Raw genomic sequence first — 26,860 nt, 5'->3', positions numbered from 1 at the left:
AGAGCCACACATTCGGCGGTTCAGGTTGTGGCACGATCAGTGGATCAATATATCCGTAGGTATATATTTCTGTGGTTTCAATTCTCTTTAAATCTGGCCACACTGTGTCCCCAGTGCTCCCCTCTGTCCGTGTTCAATAATTTCTATGGCCTGTCATGTTTTTCGGTGGGTTTGTTATTTGTTTTTTTTCCTGTATGTCGTTTTTGTTTAGATTTCATTTTGGTGGCTTTGCTTGACACCGGAGGAGACCTTTGCGGCACGATTTGTTGCAGCGGCAGCAGCAGCAGCAGCAGCATCCAGTTATCCAGTATCCCGGCATTCAGCACGAGACAAATATTGACACAATTTGTGGCAAAGTTTTCAACTTCGGCTGGCTGGCTGGCTGGCTGGCTGTCTGGCAATGGCTTGTAAATGGGCTTGTCGTTGGTGGAGAGGAGAGCTTCGCTCCGTACCATAGTCTAGAGTCCAGAGTGGGTTCAAATGCCGTTCACCGAACGAAGGAACGTGCCTAATTTGCATTTTGAAAGTTTTGGCGTGCTGAAAATAGAGCAAAGGGCAGCCAGCGCTTGCATTTCGTCGAACCGAACAGAGATCACCTGCACCGCCTGTAGACTCTGTCCGCCAAAAGCTGACTTCAATTAGAGCAACACTCCAACTCCAATTCCAACTCCGAGGAGAACCGGAAAAACCCCCCCGTCCGCTAGAGAGGTGTGCCATGTGCCATGTGTTCTCTTGACAGGGACTCTAATTATCGCCTCGCGCAGCCGTCGCACAGCCCCAAAATCGCAGTAAAGTGCAGGCATTTTGTGAAATTAATTCTCTTTTGGCAATTTGGCAACACTCTCGACTGCTCGAGTGCTCGATTGCTTGATCTGCGGGCTGTATTATTTTCAAATTAACTGGCGACCACAGACCACGCGTCGTATGCGCACTATAAATCACTCATTCGCCATGTTGCCCCAGCCATGAGCCCAGCACGAAAGGAACAACAGAGACGTACATACTCGTATAATGGAAAAAATCAATGCTAGACAATTCAATTTATCCAGAGCCACAAGTCGCGACTTCAGCGATGCAGTTGCCATGATTAGCGACGTTCGAGACGGAGACGACGGCATTTCATGCCACCAAGCGGTGCAGAGCAGCAAGCAACATTTAACAAAGTGTTTGCCATAATTTGTGGCCCGCTATCGCCAGCTAAATATCGACAGCACACACAATGATCGATTGAACTTTGCTCGCTGTGGCGGCGACGATGACGATGCAACGGCGGCAGATTGCCCGATGAGAAGAATACGAGTATGCTTGCAAAATCGAACAAAAGGTGATTGAATTTAATGGATTTGAGCCCAAAGGCTTTGACAAGACCAGACAAGACAAGACCTAAGGCACACTTAATCCACAAATATCATGATTACATAGAACAGGAATACATACACATATGGCTGTGCTTGCGTTGCAGTTTAATGCAACAAAAACAGATATAGAAAACAAATATTTATAGGAAATCTTGTATTTTTCTACATGACATTTACATTTCAACTACATGGCTCCTCGGCGACCCCTCACCGACGTAATAGACGCAAGTTTTTCCACCACTTGCCCCATTGACTTTACTTCCGTCATGTTATCCAAAATTTGACAAATGTGTTTCCAAACAATTCGAGTTTCAGTGCAGATCAATCCGATCTATATATTTTTAATGGGCGAAAGAAAAATAACCGTTTTACACGATTTTTACATGCATTCTACATGGTGAGGTGTGAAAACTGTAGCATACTTTTGCGCTGTACAAAAACTAAGAGAGAAAACGAAAGAGAAAACATCAGTAGCTCTCTCTTTAAAATAAAGAGTATTCTTCCATGACAGAGAGAGAGAGCCCGCACTTGTCCGATAGACCATTAAAATTGTAGATGTTAATCTCTAGCAATATGCAATTAATGGCAAGAATCTGCCTAATTCTATGGGCCATAAATAACCTGGGACTATTAAAGAGGCCAAGAACCCAAAGGTGAATTCCACTTTTATTCTTTTAGGAGAATTCCTAGCCAGTGACTAGCGTTTGTTGGCCATTTATGAGCCGTCTCTTCGCTGCTGGCGACACTCTTAGCCCGCTCTCTTTGACTCCGCAGAGTTGAACCGGCTCCAGTTGACTGTTTTTGTTCCCGCTACTGCCCTCACGAAATGTTGTACCATCCAGAATTTTGAAGATAAAAAAAAATGTTTAACACAGGATTATTAAGACTGATATTTTAAACGAGATTTCCAAAAATGATTACAATCGGAGCATTATTATATGCAGAATGAATAAAAATAAGTTTCTCCCGCTTCGCGCTTGCGCTCTCTCCGCCGACACGAGTACACTGAGGCGAGACTGAGAGACTCTTACTCTTAAAAATAATAAAATACGTTTCGACTGGTTTTGGTCTTTTGCCTCTGGCCATCAGTGCGCTGGCGATGCCTCAACATCAAACGATTGGCAACCGCGGACGCGTTCGGACGTACGAATGGTGCTGACAGGCGATGCCCGTGTGAATCCCCAACGAAAATAAATCAATTGCATTCGATATTTGGGCAATTAAAAATGCCAAACTCTCGTGTGTATCGACTGCATAAGACACGTTAACTTCCTGCTAACCAAAAATAAAAACACAAAATACAAAACACAAAATACAAGCCCGCGAAACGAAAGCGAAAAAGTGCCGAGTGCCAGCGCCAGCGCCAGTGCCGAGCGACAAGGAAGTTCATTCGCCACGCGGGTTCAAATGTTAGGCCAGCCGACAGACGAGCGGGGGCCAACAGACCAAAAGTTGCATACAATTTGCACAAATAACTGACAAACAAAAGGAAGAAAGATAACACGCAAAGTAGTACCTTATTTTTTTTTTTAACTTGTGCGCCAGTGTATCTGTGTGAATCCGGCATCGACATCGACATCGGAATTTCTATCTTCATCTTTAGAGCCCCCACCCCCCCTGTGGGTGTCTCATATTGGATTTCACAATATTGGATACCGTCCATCACATGAAAATGGTGTTCGGCGGCAAATTTCGAATCAGAAGGTAAATATCATTGCCCCGCCCAACTCAATTGCTTGCTTGGATGGTCAGTTATTTTCGCATGATCTCAGAGCTGATAAGGAGGGGGTCTGTCTATTACCGGACCACTGATTAGTCAGCCGCACTTGGGGCCTTCTGGGAACTTCATTAGTCGGCAAATGAAACGGAGAACATGACTCCCAGATACACTAGGAATAAGTAATCGCAGCTGTTTGTTTTCCAGCCAATTTTTAAGACAGGAAACTTCTCTTTGTTGGGATTATACGAGTATACTATATAGAGAGAGATATTATCTACGTATTTAACAAAGATCATTGCAATCGAGTAATTATTAAAACCACAAGTGACAAAAACTAGTTTCTATATAGTATTTGGTCCCCATTAGCGGGTATATTTTAGTCGGAATGTGGCCAATAGCGTTGCGTTCTTTCTGGTTTAGAGTAGTTTGTTTTTTTTTCCCAAGATCTCTCGTACGAATACAAGTATGCTCTGTATGTAAGTCGTTTGTAAGCTGCATTGCTGTCTCGATTGGATCAGTCTGCTGCTGCTGCTGCTGCTGGCGTTGTACTAGTTTGTGGCGATGTCGACGGCGGCTAACTTCAGTGGAACCATATTTAGCATGCTCAATGCCTTGCGTCTCCGCTAATGACGACAGTTGCTGCTGCCGACTGGCTGGATCTCTGACTCCATCTCTAACAACTGTGGCCTAACCTTACGACCACGAGTCGACACACTCGCATAGCGGAGCTGATAAATTTTCACAGCTGTTGCTGTTTCTGTTTCTGTTTCTGTTGCCCTCTCCACCATTAACCATCCACCATTTACCATCCTCGTGCTCTCTTTCAATCTTTCTCCGTCTGTCTTTCTTTCTCTATTACTGCCATTCCCTTTGGAAGCCACGTAGGCGGCAGGTGCAAAACTGAAGCACGTTTCCTGCTGCTGCCCCGCTTACCTGCCGCTTCGGCATGGCAAATTGTCTTCGGATTCGGTCTGCATATGCGTCTGTGTCTGTATCTGTGTCCGTGTGTCTGTGTGGCTAAGACACGCGTCAACAAAGCAAATCATTCGCCATAATTCATAATGAGATCTATTGACATTCGGGCCATATAAGTGCTGTCTGAGTTACACTTTGCACAGACCCGACTTTGCACAGCACAGGCGGCCACCACTGGCTATCAGTGCGAAGATCTTATCGATTTCCACTCTATATGGCGGAATGAGAACAATGAGGACCTTTGTATACAGCCATGGCAATGCTGAATTGTGGCTAAAACCGGTTACAGCCATGGGGACAGGGACAGAGCCAGCTGCTTCGGTTGAGTGGTCGTCACCCTCAGGAGCGGTCGCCAAGCGACTGTTTGGCGTAGTACCAACCCTCTGGAGAGTCATGAAAATGAGGACACCATTAAGTGGTACCCACTAGATGTGTGTGTGTCGGATGGACAGCAGCTGACTGATGTGCAACTCAAATGAGTGAAGTTTATATGGGAATAGCCCAAACGAATGCAAGAATAACCCTCAAATAACATACAATCTTAGCGCAAATTGGTAGATAAACAGAGAAATGTGTCTTCTACACTTTCCTTGGCCTCAAGTTTGCCTTGCATACCCCTTTTTTTTGTATAGGGTATATCTTTGCCGAGCCCCAATTAAATAAAAAAAACTTTAATATTATTCTGCAATGCCGAATCGGTATTTTTTTATTGAGGCTTCGCACGAATTTCGTCAGGAATTTGCTGTCTACGAGTAAAAATGTTTTGGGTTTTCGAACCCCTGAGCAACGGCATAAACAGAAACTGAAAGAAATAATCAATAAACATTTACAATATCAAAGCAGCGACAAGAATTTCGTACGATTGCGATAGATCTTGTGTTACCCCCAACCCCCAGCAGATCAGATCCATGAAATTAGTTCGACCTTCGATGGAACTTTGATTTGTTTTTGTATGGCGTGTGGTGTGTGGTGTGTGCCATTCGCAGGGCTAAAATGTTTATTGCTATGGTTATTGTGAGCAAACAATGGATGTTTATTGTGGGTTGAGAGTCGGTTTTTCATTGCCAATCGATTCGATGTGGAAAACTTGTAAAACCAATCAAAAGGCAACGTAGAATGCCCCAAGCAAGAGCTGCTCTGATTTGATTAGTTTGTTCTGTGATTTATTCAATGCTAATTGGAGGGAGGCCCAGCCACAGATGTCAAGAGTTTTCAATTAGCACCTTCTTTACAGAAAGCTGTTGAAATCTGGGGTTTGGGTTTCGTTTTGTTTAGAGTTTTTTCCCCTCTATTCAGGTCGCCACAAGAGAGACGGTGGGAAAGCCCACATTTTTTTGGGACCATTTCGCGACTATTTTTATGGCCTGCCAAAAGCTAAATAATCGTCCACACTTGAACAAATATCTGGGGGTATATTTATACATACAGGACAGGCATACATATATTCAGTTATGTATTAATTGAAAGCAGCAGAGAACAAGAAGAGCAAATGAAGTATGTACACGCAGCCCCATAATTCAGTCTTAATAAAAATGTATAAAAAATGCCATTTGTTAATCAACGAACTGACAAATTGACAATTTGAATAACAGCAATAAAAAGTGAGATAACGAACGAGGGAAAGAAACTCAAACTCAGACGAAATTCCGAACTTTACGGAAGCTCTCTCTTTCTTTTAACAGAGCTCTGTTACTCGTGTCGAAGAGAGTTCACGAATCGTTACGAAATGTTACGATCCATTAGCTTACGCATGTTACGATCCAACAATCAATCAATCTGCTTCTGCTTCTGCTTCTGTCTCCATTCTACCTCTGTTCTCTGCTGTATTTATGATAATTAGATACGTATACGTACAATCATAAACGAGAGAGAGAGAGAGAAACGTGAATCGTTATAGTCTTAGGAGGTTGGCTCTCTAATGAGTCTGCCTCGACAATCAATTGCTCGTGTGTTCGGGTTCTATGATTACGTGTACTGCTTCCCATATGGCTCATATAGAGTGGACATGGATAAGCTTTTGGGTCGACCACTACTCGTACACGTATGTAAATTGGTGCCACAATCGACACGTTAAAAGTTCTTCATTATCGCTCAGGAACCTTTCTGAACCCTCTCTGCCGAACAGGTGGGGGGCCAGGCCCAACCAACGTCAGAGAACTCCGAACTACAAAGAGCCGCTCCACAAAAAAAATTACTGGGGGGGAGGAAAAAAAGAAGGAAAAAGCGTAAAACAAAACCCAACCCAACCTACGTACTGCGATTGCAATTGTAATTTATTTTTTAATTTCTGCGTTGTTTTTTTGTGCTTTGTTCTACAAATGAACTGAGTGGTGTAGTGGTGTAGATTCTTTACTTTCCCAACTTATCTGAAAGTGAACGGGCGAACGCTGGGGGAGGGGATCGTTACTCATCCAGCGGTCCGAACAGAAAAGAACAGAAAAAAATGAAAAGAGCAGACTGTTCGGGTCTGTCGGGTACAACTATCTGCATAAAGCCCCAGAGCATACACAAATACCATCTGTACGAGTGAGTATTGTATGTAGAACAAAAAGCCAAATGAAGCTAAATGCTGAGTGCAGTGACAAAAGCCGGGCCAGGGGAAAGTCAACAGAGCGACTGGGGAATGCTCTACAGAAGGGGAAATGTGTGTGAGAAAGGAAGAGAGTTTTGAATGATGATTGCTTCAAGAAAGCTCTTCATAAATGCAGATTATGAATGGATTTAAAGAATGTATATCAAAGGAAATACCATCCAAGAAAATTCTTGGGGGAATGCTGTTTTCCATCGGTTTAGAGAACTGCACAGAGTTCCAGGAAGTAGAACCCCCCTCGGGTGGAAACTGTCAAAATCCATGGGCATTCGAACAGCGGTGGAGCTTGTCTGCGGGGCAGAGTATAATTACAGCAACGGTTCACATTATTCAGTATTCAACAGACAGATAAAGTTGCGGGTTCCCCCACCAGCAGCAGCAGCAGCAGCAAGTTCAAGTCGAGCGGGCAGACAAAGTACCGCAAAAGTCAAACAAATGTGGCAAGAAGAGACAATGGATGAGGAAGCACTAGAAGCAGACGCCAGAAGAAGACGCTACAGGTGCGGGCCAACCACCGAAGAGTGGATCTTCTGAGCGATCTGCGATCGAGTTCAAGCTAAGAACATTTGGCATACATTTTTTGGCCAGATAGGGGAAGAGATGGGGTCGACGGATGTGCCCATGGCACCGGCATAAACACACTTACGGGCTTCTACACATACATATGTATCTCACCCATGCACAAGGTCAGAGTCGTGTGGGGAGAGACGAAATTGTGGTAGCCAAAAGCCAGATTCAATTAGCCACAATATTAATGAATAAATAAATAAAGAAAAAAGCACAAGTCTTGGGCTAAACGCTCCAGTAACCTCCGGCCGAGAGCCGGCCGACTTCCTTCTGATTTCGTGGCCGGCAGAAGCGGCCGAAACACGCGCCGAGCCGAGCCAAGCCACGCAGATCATTAAGAAACAACTGAAAATTTCACAAATTAACTTTATAGCACGAAAATTTCTCGGACGCCAGACGCGAAGATGATACATATATCAGAGGTACACACAGCACACACATGTACGAGTGTGTATAAAAATTAATAATTATGAGCCGCAAAGTGGCCAAAAGGTGAATAAGTCTGGCTTCCTGCTTGCCGGCTACTGGCTACTGGCTACTGTCGAAACCCGATTGGGGATCGCTTGGATCTCCTCCGTAGGGTCTTTGGCCTGGGCCTGGGCCTGATTCGATTTTCAGTCTCTGCTCTTGAGCCATGCACGAAAATTGCTTTGACACAAATAAAAAAAAACCTTTTTTTAGTGGGTCACGCGCGTCATGAACAAATGAAAACCACTGGACGGACGAGCAGACAGACCCACCACCAACCCACCCAGATGATAAAAATCAAAACATGCGCAAAAAAAAAAAAAACAAAACCAAAGACAGCGTCCAAAAACCCAAATTAAAATCGGAGCAGCACTTGGCCCGGGTTTCCCGGCGGGACGGCCGCAAAGCGCATGTTTAAATTGTTTGCCTAATTTGGTTTTTTCTTGCTGGTTTTTTGGTTTTTTTTTTTTGGTTTTTTAGTGGCTAAAATGTAATGCAATTAACATTTTTTACATATATTGTGGTGTTTGTATGTACTTTTAAACGCAACAATTTCTCATTGGCCTGGGAAGGTTTTTTGGCCAATGAAATGCTCATAAACTTGGAAATTGAAAGCGTTTCTTTGTGGAATGCGGAGTAGGAGCCAGTGCTGGGAATATACTTCATTATGCATTATATATGTATCTTTGATTTTGCGAGGGGTAAAGGGGTTGTGAATATATGTAGCTGAATGTAGCTGATTTCTGATCAAACTAGAATAGTTATGGACGTGCGAAGTTTGGTCTATATAAAACATGTAAAGAACAGGTTTAGACGAGCAAAAACGAAAAAATATTTATAGCAAGTCCATCGATCCCCAGAGCAAGGGGATTTGTGAGGCGAAGTTTTGAAAATCACTTATCGATTGCATTGGCTTTCGCTTGATATTGCGTCTTTGGCTTTTTCCATGGGAAAGTTCTCTCTGTCGCCCTCCCTTTCTGTGTGGCTATTGGCCAAAGCCTAATGGCCAAGTCGATAACCGCAACGCAACGCAACGCAATCGGGCGTGTCGGCTGCGGCGGCCACAATGACTGTCGCTGTCAATGAACTTCGTGGCTAAATTACGTGCCTGCAATTATTCTTTGGAGGAGGAAGGAGGCCCTCGCCGAATAAAAGACTCGAAAATCTTTAGGCAGTTTGCATAAATTTTACTCGGGACTGAAACAAATTCTGTGTTGCGCAATGAGAACTCGCTCGGTCGTACGGTCGTTCTGGTCGTTTGGTCGTTTGGTCGCCTGCTGCTTCATCAATATTTAAATTTTTTGGAAAGATTTTTATGGGTCTACGTGTAGATCACATTTGCGACATTTGCTCCCCTCCATAAAGTGCCGTTAAGAGGCCCAAACAGCGTGGAGCAGAGTGGAGTGGAGCTGAGTGGAAATTCAATTAGCGACACCCACAGCAATGGCACTGGGCCTCGGACCCGAACTCGAACTCGGACGACTCTGAGGCTGACAGATCATTATGAGAAACAGAAAACTTAAAAAGCAATTTAGTTTTATGATAGAACTCAAATTGACACCAAAAATAGTGATTGCCGTTCGCTCCATTTCGAATGGGAATCTCAATTGAAAAGGCTTTCAGAAATTGTCATTGAAATGTGCGGCGGCGTCGTCGCACTTTGGAGGGAAATAAAAAAGTGAAATAAACTCAAAACGAAATTAAATCAAATGAAATGAAAATGGGGGAAAGAGGAAAGAAATGTGTGCATTATGCATATTAAATGCTTTCACTTTCGTTTCAGAAACAAAACCATAGACGAAAAAGTGGATTAAAATGTATGATTTTTATGGGGCACTTTTTTTGGCACTGTCTTGCGTGAATGCCCCCTCCAAACGATCTCTGGGCCACAATTGAAATGCAAGACGAGCAGTGCATCTATTTCTATATTTATTTCTATGGCCATTCGGATTCGGCCATGGTCAGCTGTAGTCTGTTGGCTGATGGCTGTTGGCTGTCCGTCCCCCGTTCGGGTTGATTGTCAACCAGTACGAGTCGTTGTCTGCCTTGTGCTCAATCATTATTGCCAGTTGCATGTTTTATAACACATCGAGAGATGATGATGATGATGATCATGATCACATGCACTTGGCATTGCATTACTCGTGTACGACTATTCGCAAGGGGTTTAATAACTCTCCGGTGATTCGCTGAGACCCGCGTTCGTGTCTAGAGTCTAGACATTGTCTGTGTCCCGGTGCCTAGACAACTGCGAGCTGCCGTGATTGATTCCCACAAATGCAAATGAGCTGCGGCGAGAACAGCAGGACAGGCAAATGAAATGCAATCAATGATTGTTCCCTGCCTTCAGCCAGATCCATAAGCCACGGCCCCGGCCATTATTATGCGTCCGAGGTGGGGGCTTGTACTTCTGCTTGGGCTTTTGCTTTTGCTTTTGCTTTCATACGTGGCCTCAAGGCCGACACTGTCCAGGCCAGGGTCTGGCTCTGGTCCGTCCTCCTCTTGGGTCTCCTCTGGGGTCCTCCTCTGATCTCTGGACAAAGCGTTAACTAAGCAGCCGCATATTGCTTTGTTGTTCTCGATCGCATGACGAATTCCCCAACAAAGAAAACAAAGACCACAAATATGCATCGATCCGAGCCCTACCCCCTGCCCTGCCCTGCCCTGCACTCTGTGGCCTTTTGCGGCTTGCCTCTTTTTGCACGTTCTTCAGGGAAAACAACCCAAAGAAATCCAAGAAAACCAGAGGAGAGGAGAAGATGATGATGGTAGAGGACGAGGACGAGGAAGCTGGTGCTTCTTGGGAGTACCTTCTGGTAAACAATTTTCAATCAACTCCCTTAGCTCACGGACAAACCAATTTGCAATTTAACCAAATGAAATGCAAACCCAAGCGAACAAATTTCAATTTCGAATGCACAAAAGAGCTGAAAGAGCTGAAAGAGCTGAAAGAGCCGATTGCGGATGGCGGATCATAAATATAAATAAGGAAAACCAAACAAACGCCCAGAGACAATCTGCATTCCTCTGCCATACACTATATATAAAGATAATCATGCGATTATACACAATATATGCTTTGTAGTTGGAACATTTTGGGTCAGCCGCAGTGCATAAATCAGAGCAACAGAGCAACAGCCACATTTATAAAAGCCAATATGTCAGGCGGGCCTCTAATTTGTTGGCTAATCAGCTGCAGCATCCAATCTCCTGCAGAGTCTCCCAAGAATCTGTGTAAATGGAACGGCGCCTCTGTCAACTTCCCCACATGTCGTCTACATATGTACAACCCCATCCCCATCTCCCATCTCCCATCTAAACCCATCCCATCCGAGAGCAGCACCATCTCTTCCCATCGTCTCCGTTGTCATCGTCATCGTTGCCAAATAAATTGTTTAGCTGAATTATGCCATTTATTTATAGCCACATTCAAATTCTCCCAAGACTTCCTCCTGTGCTCGTTCTCATTCTTATTGTCATACTCATTCTCGTTTTTCTCAATGATTTGTGGAGCCTCGAAGAAGAAAACGTATACATATTTTTGGTTTATATATTCTCATAGAAAGGTTCTCTATGAGGGTCCTACTGACTCATATTTATGGTAGGAGCTTAGTTACCTTATCAAATCAAACGATAGCATTTCGCTAACGATTGTATACCCTGAAAAAATGAGAGTCTCTGGGGGAGTTTGCTTCTCCTATGAAATCTATGATAGACATGTCTCTATAAAGAGATTTTCCCTTAGCTGTTGATCATTCGTTTATACAATTATATTTGATAATTATCTCTTCAAATATTCCAAATGTACATTCAAATTTATATCCATTAATCTATTGTATTCAAATATTCTTTAATTAATTACTTATGCAGATTTTATATTCAATAAAAAATACTTAAGATCTATTCAAATCGTTCCCTTATCAAAATATTTCCCTGCACCTCTCATAAGTAATTTTCGTAGCCGTAAAAAAGGGCATTCAAAATTCTCTAAAATATCTGTAGTTTTCTTCCGTTTCTCTCGCAAAATGTTTCGTACTTTTATTCTGGGGGTTTATTTCCAATCCGATGATGGCACATATCATTTTATGACACTCTCTCGCCCTCTCTCTGTCCCGCTATCTCTCTCCCTGATAGTCTCTCTGAATGTAAATTTCGTATTTCGCCAGCAATGCCTTCAGTTTTGTTTTGTTCAATGAAAAGCATTGTCGCCGCTGTATTTTTTCGGCTATTTATTTGATTTATTTCGCGAGTCGATTCGATCGGTGGTGCGTGCCCCAAGTACTTTCCATAATCGTCGTTTGATTGGAACCCCGAACTCTGGACAGGCCATGCCTCAGTGGCTTCAACATCTCAAGTTTCGGTAACATTTTGCAAATGTCTAGACAAAGCAGAGGATAATGCAAAAGATCACCGATCTGATGTCATTCCCCAGGGAAGACGAGGATGAGGATGAGGAGCCTGTGGAATGCGTGAAATGATTCGCCTCGTTTCGTCGGTTTCCTTGGCCATATACGATTATGACTTTTAATTGCAGCTCCCAACTTGGGCAAATGCAATCCCAAAACGAATAAAACGAGCAACAGCATCTGGCTTCGAATACGTATATTGTACAACCTTGAAAACGCAATCCATGGCGCCGTCAAATCTTGATCTCGTTTTTCGTTATTTTTGTTCGCTATATAATTGCGTTTTCCCCATTTGCTCTTGGCATTCACAGTTGGCCAGGCCCGAAGCCGAAGCGATTGCACGCGATCAGCACCGCCAAATGAATGCCAAATGTTGGCTTTTCCTCTTAACCAATTTCGGGGCACGGTCCGGCCCGGCCGGCCCGGCCCATTTGGCTGCGACAAAACAGAAAGAAAAAAAAAAAAAGATACAACCATCCATCGATGGATGGATGGTGGATGCTTCCTGTCCTGCGGCATCCCCAAAACCTGCAAGTGGCCAAACAACGAACATTTTTCGATTATTATCATTATGCAGAGTTCGTTGAACATCGTGTTGCATCGACAGGAAGCGGGGTCTGGGTCTGCTGGGAGGTGAGGTGAGGTTTTGGGGGCCAGGGCGAATGTCAATTTCACGCTTTGCTTTTTCTCTACTCCCTCCCCCAAAAAAGAGACGTGGAGAATTATGGTTATGACGAGCCAGAGACAGTGACGGGGGACAGGGATAGTGACTGTGACGCCCATCAAATCCACACGATACCCTGAGACGACCGACCATCAGCATCAACATCAACAGCCAAAGCCACAACATGAACATTAGTATCCACAATCAGCTGAGAGGCGAGTACAGTGTGCCATTCACATGGTGATCATCTGAGAGTAGGAGGTGGTACTGAACCGGAGAAGATAGTATTCATATGAAGATCAACCCCGAACACGATGATGATCAGTTGAGAGGTAGAAAAGTCTCAGCTGGGAGGCGGACGTAGATCCACATCCACATCCATCCACACGATGATGATCAGCTGAGTGATGAGTGCCGAGTGCCGAGTGCCGAGTGCTGAGAGTCGGAGAAGGCAGGCAGGCCATTATCGCAATGATGTTGGTGGATCGTCATTATCGGTGTATCTTTTATCAATAAACCGTTAATTATCAAAGCCCCTAACTGCAGTTGGCTCTGTGGCAGCGAGGCAAACAATACGCGGATGTATTTCTGTATTTTATTTTATTCCGTTGTACTCTGCTGTGCTGTGCTGTGCTGTGCTGTGCTGTGCTGTGCCCCCAACACACAAAAGCTAGGAGTGCCACTCATCAGCCAGAGCAAGACGGACCAGGCCAGCGAGCGAGCGAGCGAGCGGCCGCATGGGGCAACGCTCGAGATCGCCACGTCCAAGGTTTTGTAAACACCCCAGCCATTGGGAGAGTGTGGGCGTGGGTTGGGTCTGGGTCTGGGTTTGGGGTCGGGCTCTGGGCTCTGGGCTCTGGGATTGGAATTGAAATTGAATTGGGTCTGTGAATTGGGTGTTCCGCTCCACGAAATCCTCAGATCCACAAATTGCGGTTTATATAAGAATATTTCAAGAACAACAAAGAACTATTTTGGCAACACTCAAAGATCTCTCCGGTCTCCGGAGACAAAGGGCCCAAGAACCCAACCCAAATCCAAGATGAGTTTTACTTGAGCATTGTTTTTGTTTGTGCAGCATAAGCCGAGACAAAATCTCATAGGAGCGACCTTGTAATGGAACATGTTCTGTGGCACGTAAGAGGAGGAGAGAGGCTCCCCCGAATAGTTCCTCGGTTTTCCATTGTTTTTCTGCACTGGTTCGTTCTGAAGACTACTGGGGCCTTGTGATGTCACTAGAAACAGAGGGGGTTAGCTTTTCCAGCGCGTGACACCAACAAACAATAGAAGCAGCGCCCCGCCTCCCTCGCTTCTTATTGAAATCGCCATCAGAAATCGATCAATCGATTGGCGGCTGTTCGGGGGTTCGGAACTACAGCTCAATTCTGAATTTGCCAGCAGCGTGAGAATATCTGAACTTCTTTGCTGTGAACTTCTCGCAGGGAATTTGCATAAATAATTGCTGATTGATGCAAATTCAGTATGCTCCACTGAAGTCGTATCCAATACGGATCGGGTCGGATTGGATTGGATCGGATCGGGTCGATCGATACGATGCCATTTATAGATTTGTAGTGCTGTCCATTAATTAGCAGTGTTGGTTTCTTTTGGGGCCAGCCTTGATTGCTGACTGATTTGTACCTTTGTTCAGAATAAATATCATTGTTTACTCTCGCTTATTCGAGATCCATTAATATGTATGCTAAAGGTCACATTCGCTCTGGTCTGGCCAATTAAATTGGTCCGAAACATAAGCTTAAGCGTGTCCCCGTCAAACCATCGCAGATCATTCATCAATCTCTCACTTTCGTTCCGAAAAGTGTGTACTTGAATACGAGTATGTATCTACATATATCTCCATCTGTGACTGTACGTGTACATATCTACAGTTGGCACGACCATCGCATGGATCGATCTCTGTCACTGGGCGATGATCTCACCGAATGATTCCCTATAATACTCACAGTATCCTCTGTCTGATGCAGTTCTGCATGCTACTTTTATGACATCATACGGCTATTTCCAGATCTCAAAAGTTTGTTGGGAAATTGCACTTCATAAAGACTTTGCAATTAAGAGCTAATGAAGGAAGGTACTCGTAACGCACATCTCTGAAATTTATGATCCAACCAAGACACTTCCCTAATAAATAACTTTTTAATTTTATCATTAAAAACAACAGCAAAAAACTGGTAAAGAATTCTTTGGCACTCTCTCCCTGCCCTCCCCTCTGTTTCTTGCACTGTCTTTTTCTCACTTTTTGTTGAGAAATTTCGTGCGATTAAGAAATTAAGAGCCGCTTCGCATGCTTTTCTTTTCTCTCTCGCTCGAAGCGGACCTCGCCGGATCTTGGCCAACAAGTAGATAACCGTAGATACATATGTGTGTGCCTGGCCTCTTCACACTCATGTGTGTCCACTATGTTTTGCTCTCTTTCGACTGAAATTAGTTGGCTAAAAACAATGAGAAATCCGTATTCAGGGCAGTTCCTTCAATGGTCGCAACACTTTGGCATTCGGCGGCGGACACCGGACCGCCGGATCGGAGAGCGGCTTTTGTGTAATATCTAAAAACCCAACAAACAACACAAAAAACAAAAACCAAAAAAAAACGCAAATGGCTCAAAGACTCGTATTCCCCCTGTCCCGTGCACCTGCCCCATGCCCCGTGCCCCCTATCCATTGCCTCCCCTACCCACTCCCCCCTCTAAATGGTGATCCGGCCATGGCGGACGTGTTGCGCATGCGCCTGAGGGCAATACAAGTTTGGGTCCGACGTCTCTTGTGTCTTTTGCCATACAATTTATATGCCAAGTGGGCTGAGAGTGAAAATGTCATTGGCAGATGTGTCGCGGATATTAGCCACCTGCCCCCGCATCCTCTTTGATCCCCCTCCCCTCCACAATCCACCTAAACATCTACAGCCATCTACAACTGCCTCCGGTGTCGTCCCCTATGCAACATTCATGAGACAAAAGGCCCGCACTTGACTGGATAATATGTTTGCGCTGATTGTAACAAAGTTAAGTGTTCCTCCCCTCTGGAATGGTAGAGTGTACACAGAATGGTGTCTCGGGGAGTGTGATTTCTCTATATACAAAGGTAGGGTATCAGCGGAGAGTCTCTGGGTAGTGCTAGGGGAGTCTCTAGGAAAGGGTGGTACCCGCAATATTTACAAGCTTGTTGCTGTCGTAGCCGAGTGCACACCCAGACACAAAAATGTGGTGCAGGGCACAGTCTGCTGGTGCTGCTGGTGCTACTGTTGCTACTGTTTCTACTGCCGCTGTGTTCTGCCCCCTGGTGGCAGGCATCTTTTTAGCTGTAATTATGATGGGCTGGTGCTGGTGCTGGTGCTGGGGCTGGGACCATCGTTTAGCCATCACAAGTTAATTACCCCGTTTCAGACCGTTTCAATGGGACAGGCCGACCGACCGACCACTTTCGACACTTTCAATGGGCTGGGCCGGGCTGGAGAGGAGCAGGGGCATCTGATCGAGGCATTCTTCTGCTTCTACTGCTGCTGCTGCATTTCCCAAGTTGTCTATTTTTGGTGTTTGGCTGGGGGCCCTCGAGCGAAAAGCGCCATTAAATCGATTTTACATTAAAAATATTGCACAAGGCATCATTGTTGGTGTTGCTGCCAGAATTAATGGATCATAATTATTGCTGAGCGGCAGCCAGGCAGCCATCAGCCACAGACCGAGACACCACTAGCCACAACAGATATCTCCATCCATTCATCCATCCATCCATCCATCCGCCAAACAGTAGCTGCAGCATTAGAAAAGAAAACAAGAAACCAAGAGGAGAGGCTGCCCCGCAATTGAGTACCGATCACGAGGCAGAAGACGATGCGGGATTATCGCTGAGGAAAAGTTTTCTGGGGAAAATCTAAAGCAGAAGCAGAAGCAGAAGCAATAGCAGAGGCAGCAGCAGAAGTGGCAACAATCGGTACGAGTGGATTCTCATGATGGGAAGATGCCTATCGAAACCACTGTACGAGATGGGAGATGGAAGATGGCCAGCCACTTAGCCAACATTCAACATTCAGGCACTTTCAATGGATGAAAGAGAGAGAACTTTTCTTTTCTTTTTTACTGCTTTGGATGTTGCCACTGGCACTGCTGCTGTTGCTGTTGCATTGTTGCTTTGTGTTTTACTTGGAGTTTTCCAAGAGAAATTTATGGCATAGTTTGACGGACGATGATGTGTGGCTGTCTCTGCCTAAATACCAAAGAAAAAGAGTCTTTTGGCCCTGGTCGCATCTTCAGTTGCATGCCACTATCTCTCCTGTCTCTCTCTCTCTCTCTCCCTCCCTCCGACCCTGTGGGCATTGAGCGATTTGTTCTGGCTACAATGTTGACCTCCACTCGACTCCTCCACCTCCTCCTCCTCCTCCTGTGGTGCAAGCCTCCGCAAAGAAAGCGGACGACCATCTGTTTCTACTGTATTTTGTTGTGGTTGTTGTTTTTGTTGTATGTTGACTTGACGTCATTTTGCGGCAAGTGAAAATGTGTGCGATGCGATGCCGACAATCCGGTTTCCAGGTTTCGGTTTCGGCTGAGCTTGTGAGATGTTTATGTTGAACATTCAGCATCAGCCGTAACAGCGGCACAGCCGAGCATTTGTTTGCCTCTTTGCTGCCACTTTTTGTTGCTGTTGTTGCTGGTTTTGGCCCAATGTTAAGACGAGAGATGTTAAAAACGTGATTTCCATGCGTCGCCAGCGTTGTCGTCGTAGTCGGCATATTTAAATAAAATACTTTTACTATCAACGAAAACTAGTCGTCCACCGGCGGCAGCAACAGCCAAACAGCTCGTTAGATTCGCTGATCAAAAATTATAGTGCAACAACGGCGCCAGTCGTTGGCAGTTCGTTGTTGCAGTTTCACGTTGTAGTTGTTGTTGTTGTTGTTGTTGTTGTTGTTGTCGTTGTGGCAAGTGCCAGTGGCATACGCAATGCGCCACGCAGTGTAGAGGCCACTGACCAAGGAGATCTGCACCCCAGACGACACTGCACCACCAGCACCACCCCACCGCAAACCACTGACTATGCCAGGCAGTCGTCGCTCAGTGCCACTGACCCCCACCAAAAGCGGGTGGATCATGGGTGGATAGTATCTAACGGTTTATTTTCATATCCCATAGATATTTATAATTTTTTGTAAGGGACTTATGCAACCCCCCAAGCAATTTATCAAACATATTTCCATGGCCTTTGGCTTTGGCTTTGGCTTTGCCTTTGCTACTGCTATTCATAATTTGCATCACATAACCAAAATGGAACGCCCCGCGCAGCTTAATAAATAAAATATGCGTTAATTGTATGCCCAGTGTCCAGCGCCCATTGATCGGCGGCCGGACATTTCTTTTGACCCTTTCTTTCTATTCGACCCAACATCTCTGTCATTGTCTTTGGGGCCCCGCCGAAAGAGCATTATCGGGCATTATACAATATTAGCGGGCGCAAAAAAAACACAGAGCTATTTTTGAATTCGGCATAAATCAGAGATTAATGTGAATCATAACATAATCATAATAAAGGTGTTATAGTTGGGGCTGTAGTTGTTTTTGGGGGGGTGTGTGCTGGTAATAGGCTTATGTCAGATCTCCAACCGGCGTACTGGCAGAGGAATTCTCTGCGGATTACAATGGTCTGATGTTCAGGGTCTTATCTATGTTTCTTGGTCGAGATTACACGATGGTAACCAAGAGATATGAGGCATTATCTCTTCTGTTTGACTTGCACTGTGTTGTAAGTGTTCTGTGGACCTACTTTGTAAACAAATATGTTCGTGTTCTGCTCTCTGATCTGTTCTGGGATCCATCTTTAGATCTTTTTAGTCTGTGATGTCATCCGCTGATACACTTACGAGTACTTTCTGTCATATGCAAATCTATGCTAATGCAACAGCTTGAAGCTGGAAGGAAGCCTTTGTCTTGGCCAAATTGGCAACAGAAACACACACATTTTCTTCATCTTACTTAACCGCGAAGGCGAACGGAAGTGATTAAGAAAGGCAGAGAGTGGCCCCTGTCTCCCTCTAACCATCTCTCTCGGCTGTCAAAGAAAGTGAAGAAGAAGTCGAAATGAGGGAGGAGGAGATGAATAGACGCTTATGCAAATGCTAACTAGTCCGATGAAAGAGCCACTAGAGATACATCTGCCTCTGCTGTTACACAGATACATCCGCAGCAGCAGCAGCAGCAGCAGCATAAGCGTCAGATCTGCCACAGCTGTTTTGTCTAGCTGTGAGCGCTCTGTGATGTAAGCCAGTCCAAAATGTTGCCGCTTCACGAAAAGCTCTTTCTCCACTCCACTCCACTCCATTCCGGCCGACCGACCGACCGACTGCTCTTAATTTATGCAAATGCGACAACATTTCTTCGACGGCTTTCTTCAGATGCAAAACACTTTATATCGCACACTACACCCCAAAACACCGTACATATTATAGCATACACATGTATATATATATATATACATACATATATGTAATATGCAGTAATAACAATAAAGATTTTGGCAATAGACCGTTTTGGCGTCAACACGCTTTCAACCAAAGCTGGGGGTGGCCAAGCCGAACCACAAAAAAAAAAAACCAAAAACCCAGCGAAAATCTGCACAAAATCTTTACAAAATTCAGCGAGAGTGAAAAAAATAAACGCCTAACCACCTCACAAATTAGTTTAGCACTTTTGAAAGTTGTGATAGAGAGAGTGATAGAGGGACGGAGGAGGAGGGATGTGATCGCAGGGAAGCGGACGTACGGACATACCCGTCATACGCCTTGCACACTAAAATGAGGGCCCGGGCCCGGGCCGACTCTGACTTTGTCTGGAGTGAAACATAAAACTCTTTATAATTGCACTGTAAACATTTCACTTTCGTTTTTATTTCGCCTTTTTTGGGCTTTGTCTTGGAAATCATTTACTTTACACAAAATGTCGTCTCCGCGCGTCGTGCACAGAATAATTTCTGTGGTGGCTGTCTCTCTCTCGCTCTGTCTCCGCGCTTTCCCCATCACTCGACGATATGTGGGTGCCTGAAAGATAAAAGATTTTTTGTGCATATCGTGAAACGAGAGAGGGAGACTCTGAGCGGCTCTGAGGATTCAATTAGCATCTGTCCAGATTATGGGCCCCGCATTTGCATTAATGAGGCGTGTGTCTTGTTTCTTTTGGCTAAGGAGACAACTGCCAAATCGTGGCAGCTACTGTCGATGACCCCCACGAATGACCCCCGGGTGCTGCTTGGGGCTGCTTGGGGACGCTGACATTTCCTCTGGTCCTACCCAGGCATTGCAACACACAAAAGTTACACCCAACTAATGCTTGCAACTAATGATAAGAAATGTGCCGAAAAGAATCTGCACACTTACAATCGTCAATTTCTCGCAGTGCGAGCTTTCGATCATGCCGTTCGATGCACCGTTAGAAAGCTTGAGAAATTCTGCGTTGTTTGCATGTTCCTTTTTCACTATTCGCTTATCAGTTTCAACGATGCCTCGAATTGAAGAGCAAGCTCGCAAAAAAATTGTGCACAATTATTGCACAGAAAAAGGTGTGTCTTACAGACAATTAGCTAAACGCTACAAAGTTAGTGTTAATAGTGTTAAAAATATTATAATTAAGTTTGGAGAGACATGTTCTTTAAAATATTTACCAAAAACTGGGAGAAAAAAGGGTCCAAGGGATCAAAATATTGATGAAAAAGTATTAGCCTTAACCCACAAACATAACACGATGTCCGTTCGAGAATTGGCAAAAAAAGCGCGAACAAGTATGAGTATGGTTCAAAGAATAAAGCAACGCCATAATTTAAAGACATACAAAAAACAAAAAGTTCCGAAAAAAAGTCTGCGACAAGTAGAAGTCGGCAAAACGAGAGTGCGAAAGCTTTATGATCGCTTGCTCAATGATGCAGTTCAATGCGTTATTATGGACGACGAAACTTATGTCAAATTGGACTCGAAAACTTTACCCGGCCCTCAGTTTTATACAAAAGTTAAAGGTGGAACTGTTGACGAGTCGGTGTCAACAATTCAAGTCGATAAATTTGGGGAGAAAGTGCTAATATGGCAGGCCATTTGCACCCGTGGCCTAAGAACCAGTGCTTTTTTCACAAAAGGGACAATCAACGCCGATGTGTACATGAAGGAGTGTTTGAAAAAGCGTTTTATACCTTTTTATGAAAAACACAATGTGTCAAGAATATTTTGGCCAGATCTGGCGTCCGCGCACTATGCCCGCTCAACTTTAGCGCTACTTGACTCAAAAGGCATCAATTTCGTGTCAAAAGAGGAGACCCCACCAAATTGCCCAGAGCTCCGGCCAATTGAGCGATATTGGGCATTAGTTAAAAGAAATTTAAAGAAGGATGGTAGTCTCTCCGAAAACATGGAAGATATGAAAAACGAGGGGGAACGTTGTGAGTTGCTGCGGACACCGCAACTCTACGGTTATACCCGATACTAAGTCAGTGTGGCTCTCCTCCGGCAGACGCCGCTAATATTAAACGACACGACAAAGAGTGCGTGCGAGAGAGACAGAAAATCAGTCTGAGCGTGACGTCGGGCGCTGCGTAGCCACTGCAAATTGATTTGTTCCTATTGGCTATGAAAATGATCTGATCTGATCCAGATTCAGCAATCTGATAGATATGGTCATTATCTATGATTCTGCGTTTTTAGTTTTCTCGAATGTGCAATATTGTAGATGCAACAGGTTTTCGTTCTTTGTGTGGGCGGAAGGGGGTGGGGCGAAATTTTGAGATACACGTTTTATAGTAAGATCTAACAGGAGTGCGGATACCAAATTTGGTTACTCTAGCCTTAATAGTCTCTGAGATTTTTGAATATCCCCAGATTTTCGTCCTTTGCGGGGGCGGAAGGGGGTGTGGCGAAATTTTGAAACAAACTCGTCTCGGTCCGATATATTAGGAGTGTGGATACCAAATTTGGTTGCTCTAGCTTTTGTAGTCTCTGAGATCTAGGCGCTAATGTTTTACTCTAAGCAAAGCCGCCTATGCTACGTGTTTTAGAGAGAGACAGGGCGAGAAAAAATGAAATTGTTTTCTTGATGCTGGCTATAATAATAATACGATCCAATTCAGATTCCGCAGTCTTAAAGATATGGTCATTCTCTACAATTCTACGTTTTTGGTTTTCTCATATCTTTAAAATTGTGGATGCCACAGATTTTCGTCCTTTGTGGGGGCGGAAGTGGGCGGGGCGAAGTTTTGAAATATTTTTGTAGCAGTGACATATCACAGAAGTCTGGATCCAAAACATCGTTGCTCTCGCTCTTATAGTCTTTGAGCACTAGGCGCTGAAGGGGACGGACAGACGGACAGACGGACGGACGGACAGACAGACAGGGCTCAATCGACTCGGCTATTGATGCTGATCAAGAATATATATACTTTATGGGGTCGGAAACGATTCCTTCTGGACGTTACACACATCCACTTTTACCACAAATCTAATATACCCCAATACTCATTTTGAGTATCGGGTATAAAAACTGGATGCGTGCGACCCGTAGGATTACCAAAGAGTGTGTGCAGAACTTAATGAGCGGTGTTAAGCAAAAAGTTCGATCAAAAATAAGAGGCTAGACATTTTTATAAATTTATTAACAAAATTTAAAGTTAATGCTTTTCTCTAAAATTCAAAAAAATTTAAATTGAAATCGGAACGAAAACATCGAAGTTATGATCGGCACATTCCTTATGAATTTCGCTTCGATTTTTTGCAGATCGAATTCCAAGGCCAAGTATCTGCCGCGCCAGAGCCTGGAGAAGCTGAACAACACGGACCCGGACCATGGCATCTACAAGCGCACGCTCACCTCCAACGAGGACCTGGTGGCCCACCCGAAGCCCACCTATGGGGTGAGCGGTAAGCTGCCCAACAATCTGCCAGATGTCCTGCCACTGGGCGTGAAGCTGCAGCAGCAGCCGGCGAAGCCACAGCCCGGCTCTCCGAACGGAGAGGGTAACGTGACTCTGCGCTACGGCTCCAACAATAACCTCGCAACGAAATCACCCACGAATGCCACACCTCCCTACACCATGATCTATGGCCAGGCGATGGCGGGTGGCGGGCAGCGATACTCCACGCCGCCACTGGGACACGGATACGGAAAGGCGACGTCCCAGCACTACACGAGATCTCAGTCGTACGACGTGAAGCAGACCTCCGTCCTGCCCGCACAGAAACAGCTCATGTCCCAGTCACATGTGGACCTGAAGCAAGCCGTCCATGACCTCGAGACGACGCTGGAGGAGGTGATCCTGCCAACGCCAACGCCGACGCCCACCGAGACACCGACGCCAACGCCGCCGCGCCTCTCGCCGGCCACATCCAACTCGGACTGCAGCCTGAGCTCGCACAACAGTTCGCTGGAGTGCAGCATTATTCCTAACACGAATGCGAACACGGTTCCTAATCCCGAGGCGCACATCTTCCGCGCCGAGGTGATCAGCACCACTCTGACAACGAGCGCACCTCCCAAGCCCGTAATGAACCGCCAGGACTCTCTGAGAGAGAACATCGAGAAGATCACCCAGCTGCAGTCGCAGCTAATGTCAGCGCATCTGTACGACTCCGGCTTGCTTGGTGGCTACACCAGCACCAAGTTGGCAAACACCAGTCCCAGTCCCAGCACAGAGCTCCATCAACAGTCGCTGCAGCCGCCGCCGAGTCCGCCCAGTCCACCGCCCGTCGAGGAAGACCCAATCGAAGCGCAAGGTGCGGCAAACGAAGGGCTGCAGCTGATGCAACGCAGCGAACTCGTGCTGATGGTCAATGTAAAGCCCACCACCATGGACATGGGCTGCCAAACGGATGAGATGGCGAACCGGGACACCGATCTGGTGGCGGGACGGGAGGAGCAACAGACGCGGACTACACTGCAGCCGCGCCAGCGTCAGGCCGTTGAGCTAGACTACGAGAACCTGAGCAGTGAGCTCCTGCAGCTGCTGGCGCCCAACGACAAGCTCGTCGACATCCTCACACCAAAGAGCTGCAGGCCCACCTCCCACTACGTTAGTAATCTGTACAATCCGAATGTGCCACTCCGTCTGACCAAGAGGGACGTGGGCACTTCCACCCTGATGCGAATGAAGGCGGCGGCGGCTCCCACAGAGACCACCAAGGTGGTCAGTGTTGAGCTGCAGCTCGGCGATGCGAGTGGCGAGGGAGCGAATGTCATCAAAAAGAAGCTGGTGAGTACCCACTGAAACTTCTATCAGGTATTTTTTACTAATTTATCCTCGGAATCGCCTCTAGGATGAGCTGATCAAACGGTTGAAACAAAAAATTGGTGCCCTCAAGCATGAGCAGCAAACCATTGGCGAGGAGTGCTCGATGAACGACAAACTGGGTCAGGATCTTTTTGCCAAGCTGGCGGAGAGTGTTCGCCCCAGCCAGGCATCCAAGTTCCGGACCTACATCGACGATGTGGGTCACATCACGAGTCTGCTGCTTTCCCTGTCCGAACGTCTGGCCCATACCGAGTGCAGCCTAGAATCACGTCAGCAGGATAAGGTGGGTACCATCATGGCAATCTTCATGTAAACATTTTCTTATGTATGCTTTTCACATCTCCAATCCCCAGAGCGTGCTGGAATCGAAGCGGACGCGTCTGTACGAGCAGCTGGAGGAGGCGCAGCGCCTCAAGTCGGACATCGATCGACGCGGTACCAGCATTGCTGGCCTCCTGGGCAAACATCTCAGCGCAGATCTGTGCGCAGACTACGATTACTTTATCAATATGAAGGTCAAGCTGATTGCCGACGCACGCGACCTGGCAGACAGGATCAAAGGCGGCGAGGAGCAGCTGGGCGCCCTCACCGATGCGCTAGTCCAAAGCGATTGCTAAGTTGCCCCGACTGCCGGCCAATTTTCCCAGCTGTCAACTCTAAGTTGAGAGCCGTCCGAGAGAATTATCCAGCCGTCCGCAATATGTATTAGTTTAAAACGATGTGCTTAATTTCAACACCCACACTATATAGTAATGTATAATTGTATGTTCATTTGTGATTTTCAACTAGCTTGTAGATTAATTATTCTATGTATCGGCCGCCTAAGCGTAAGCATTTTTTTCATAATTATCAAAGCAAAGATAAACATTATGCATTAATAAAATTATAAAAACTACAACGAAATTTCCTTGGAGGAGGGAAAGAACGTTACCAAATTGTCTGGCCTAAAAATATTGTTTTAGCAGCAAATTGGCACTGCACCTGTATGAGATTACTCGACACACATTATGGGATAAGCCGAGGAATCGAATTTGACACCACTTTTAAAACCTTCTTTAATGGTTTCGGCTAGCCTATGCTGCATAAAAAATTAATATGTATATTATTTTATTAATCAAAACAATATCTCTAGCGTTCATTTTCACTTAAACTATTTATTTATTTACAGCTGCAGTCAAAAGATTACTTATTTATTGTTGTGCTGATTTTACTTTGCGTGCAACTGTTATTTTGAATTCCATTTTGAGCTTACCACTATCGCCAAAAACAGCGGTTATATCGATAGATAGTGGTGGGAGTTATTTAGATAGAAATCATTTTACAGTGTAGAAAAAAGTTTTTTTTGTTCACGTTTAAACCTAATTGTATATACATTCCCTTAAAGAGTGACCTTAAAGTGAGCCAATCTAGTAGAAAATTGATACATCTATTGGATAAAACGATTTTTTAGCGTTGAGGGTCCTTGCTAGTTAATAATTTAAGACCGTAAAATATGTAAAATATTTAACGTATATTTCAGTATTATTCTGAGGGTCAGACCATAAAATGTATAGACACTTTCCGGTAATGCTTTTGATATGTACATACAAATGTAGTTAATATGTACAAATGTGTAGTTACCACGTACAAATAAATTTACTAGAAATGGTTGTTGACCTATTTTGTTGAAACCTGATTTTACAAATATTCCAATAAAGATAAGAACTTAAAATTAGCCAGTCCTGGTGAAAATTAATTCATTAATCGGATAAAATTATGTGTTCAGGTATGAAGATCCAAGCTAGCAAGTAATATCAAATAGAATATCAAAATCGAGGAATATGGTCAAGTAGGAAATTGATTCATTAATGGGATAAAATTATGTGGGCATGGCTGAGGATTCTTTCTAGTTATTAATATTTGACAGAATATCAAAAACGAGCAATATGTATGATGGAACTTGGATAGTTCGTCAGTATATTTACGGTATGTTTTGGAATATTTTTGAGAGCTGGTCGCACTGGCAGTCAAGTCTGAAAAACAACAAAGCATGTCGCTTATTAAAAATTTGGTAAAAGAAACGGAGAACAAGCCGAAGAAGAAAAAGAAAGATGCTGGATCCGGGGACAGCGATTCTGATGGCAAGGGAGGGCCACTGCGACCATTTGTCAAAACGGCCACCGATCTGCAGAGGCTAAAATTAGAAAAACTGATGAAGCATCCTGTGAGTGCAACAATATTGATTCAGTATACGTACTAACCATTGGTTTTTAATTCCCAGGAGAAGCCAGTAATCATACCAGAGGCACGTCGCGAACGGGACTACAATGCGTCGGTGCCAACATTTGTGCGAAACGTAATGGGCAGCAGTGCTGGAGCTGGATCCGGGGAGTTCCATGTTTATCGGCATTTACGTAGGAAGGAATATGCCCGCCAAAAAACTATACAACATCAAAGCGCTCGCGAGGCTGCAGACGACGCATTCCAACAGAAAATAGATGACAACCGACGATTGGCAGAGGAGCGTACAGCCAAAAAAAGAGCAAAGAGGCTCAAGAAGAAACAGCGCGCAAAAAAGCCACGAGAACAAAAGACGGACGTAGTAAAACCGGAATCGGAGTCAAGTGGAAGTGCGTCGGAAGATGAAAATGTTGAGCAGAAGCCAGATACTGTAGATCCAAAGCCAGAGAGCCCAGATTCGCAGAAAGAGACGGCAGATCCAAAGTCCGAAATCAACGGTCCTGAACCACCAGAGACATCGGATCTCTTTGATGCTTCTGCCCCTGCGAAAAGCGAGACCTGATTAGATATCTCCAATCTAAGGACTTCTGTGCGAAGAAATACATCTAGTTTATTAAAACAAAAT

General features: G+C 45.0%; 2 protein-coding genes across 4 annotated transcripts in view; both read left to right on the top strand.

Moving 5' to 3' along the window:
• Positions 1 to 24,910, top strand: part of LOC108159524 (protein Shroom) — a 46,755-nt gene extending 21,845 nt beyond the window's left edge. The window contains exons 1-4 of one of the 3 annotated variants that reach the window (XM_017292890.2): positions 2,466 to 3,062; positions 22,506 to 23,976; positions 24,041 to 24,298; positions 24,369 to 24,910. In XM_017292890.2, the coding sequence (XP_017148379.1) occupies positions 3,025 to 3,062; positions 22,506 to 23,976; positions 24,041 to 24,298; positions 24,369 to 24,632 (2,031 nt within the window). In that variant the 5' untranslated portion in view covers positions 2,466 to 3,024 and the 3' untranslated portion in view covers positions 24,633 to 24,910. Of the gene's footprint in view, positions 1 to 2,465; positions 3,063 to 11,873; positions 12,039 to 22,505; positions 23,977 to 24,040; positions 24,299 to 24,368 lie in introns of those variants that run through there. The other 2 variants (XM_017292891.2, XM_017292889.2) reach the window with 2 other exon arrangements.
• Positions 24,911 to 26,006: 1,096 nt separating this feature from the next.
• LOC108160689 (PRKR-interacting protein 1 homolog) lies at positions 26,007 to 26,859 on the top strand. Its single transcript, XM_017294841.2, has 2 exons — positions 26,007 to 26,218; positions 26,276 to 26,859. The coding sequence occupies exons 1-2, from the start codon at positions 26,045 to 26,047 to the stop codon at positions 26,795 to 26,797; spliced, it is 696 nt and encodes a 231-aa protein (XP_017150330.1). The 5' UTR covers positions 26,007 to 26,044; the 3' UTR covers positions 26,798 to 26,859.
• Position 26,860: the final 1 nt, after the last annotated feature.

Source organism: Drosophila miranda, chromosome 3 (assembly GCF_003369915.1).
Source record: "Drosophila miranda strain MSH22 chromosome 3, D.miranda_PacBio2.1, whole genome shotgun sequence".
Classification (NCBI taxonomy): domain Eukaryota; kingdom Metazoa; phylum Arthropoda; class Insecta; order Diptera; family Drosophilidae; genus Drosophila; species Drosophila miranda.
Note: the sequence above shows the minus strand (reverse complement) of the source record. Positions and strands in the feature narration are given on the sequence as shown.

Excerpts from the sequence above, each read along its gene's own strand:
- LOC108160689 (XM_017294841.2), top strand. The coding sequence starts at position 26,045 with ATGTCGCTTATTAAAAATTTGGTAAAAGAAACGGAGAACAAGCCGAAG. Across the intron at positions 26,219-26,275 it reads AAAAACTGATGAAGCATCCT|GAGAAGCCAGTAATCATACC; the intron begins GTGAGTGCAACA and ends TTTAATTCCCAG.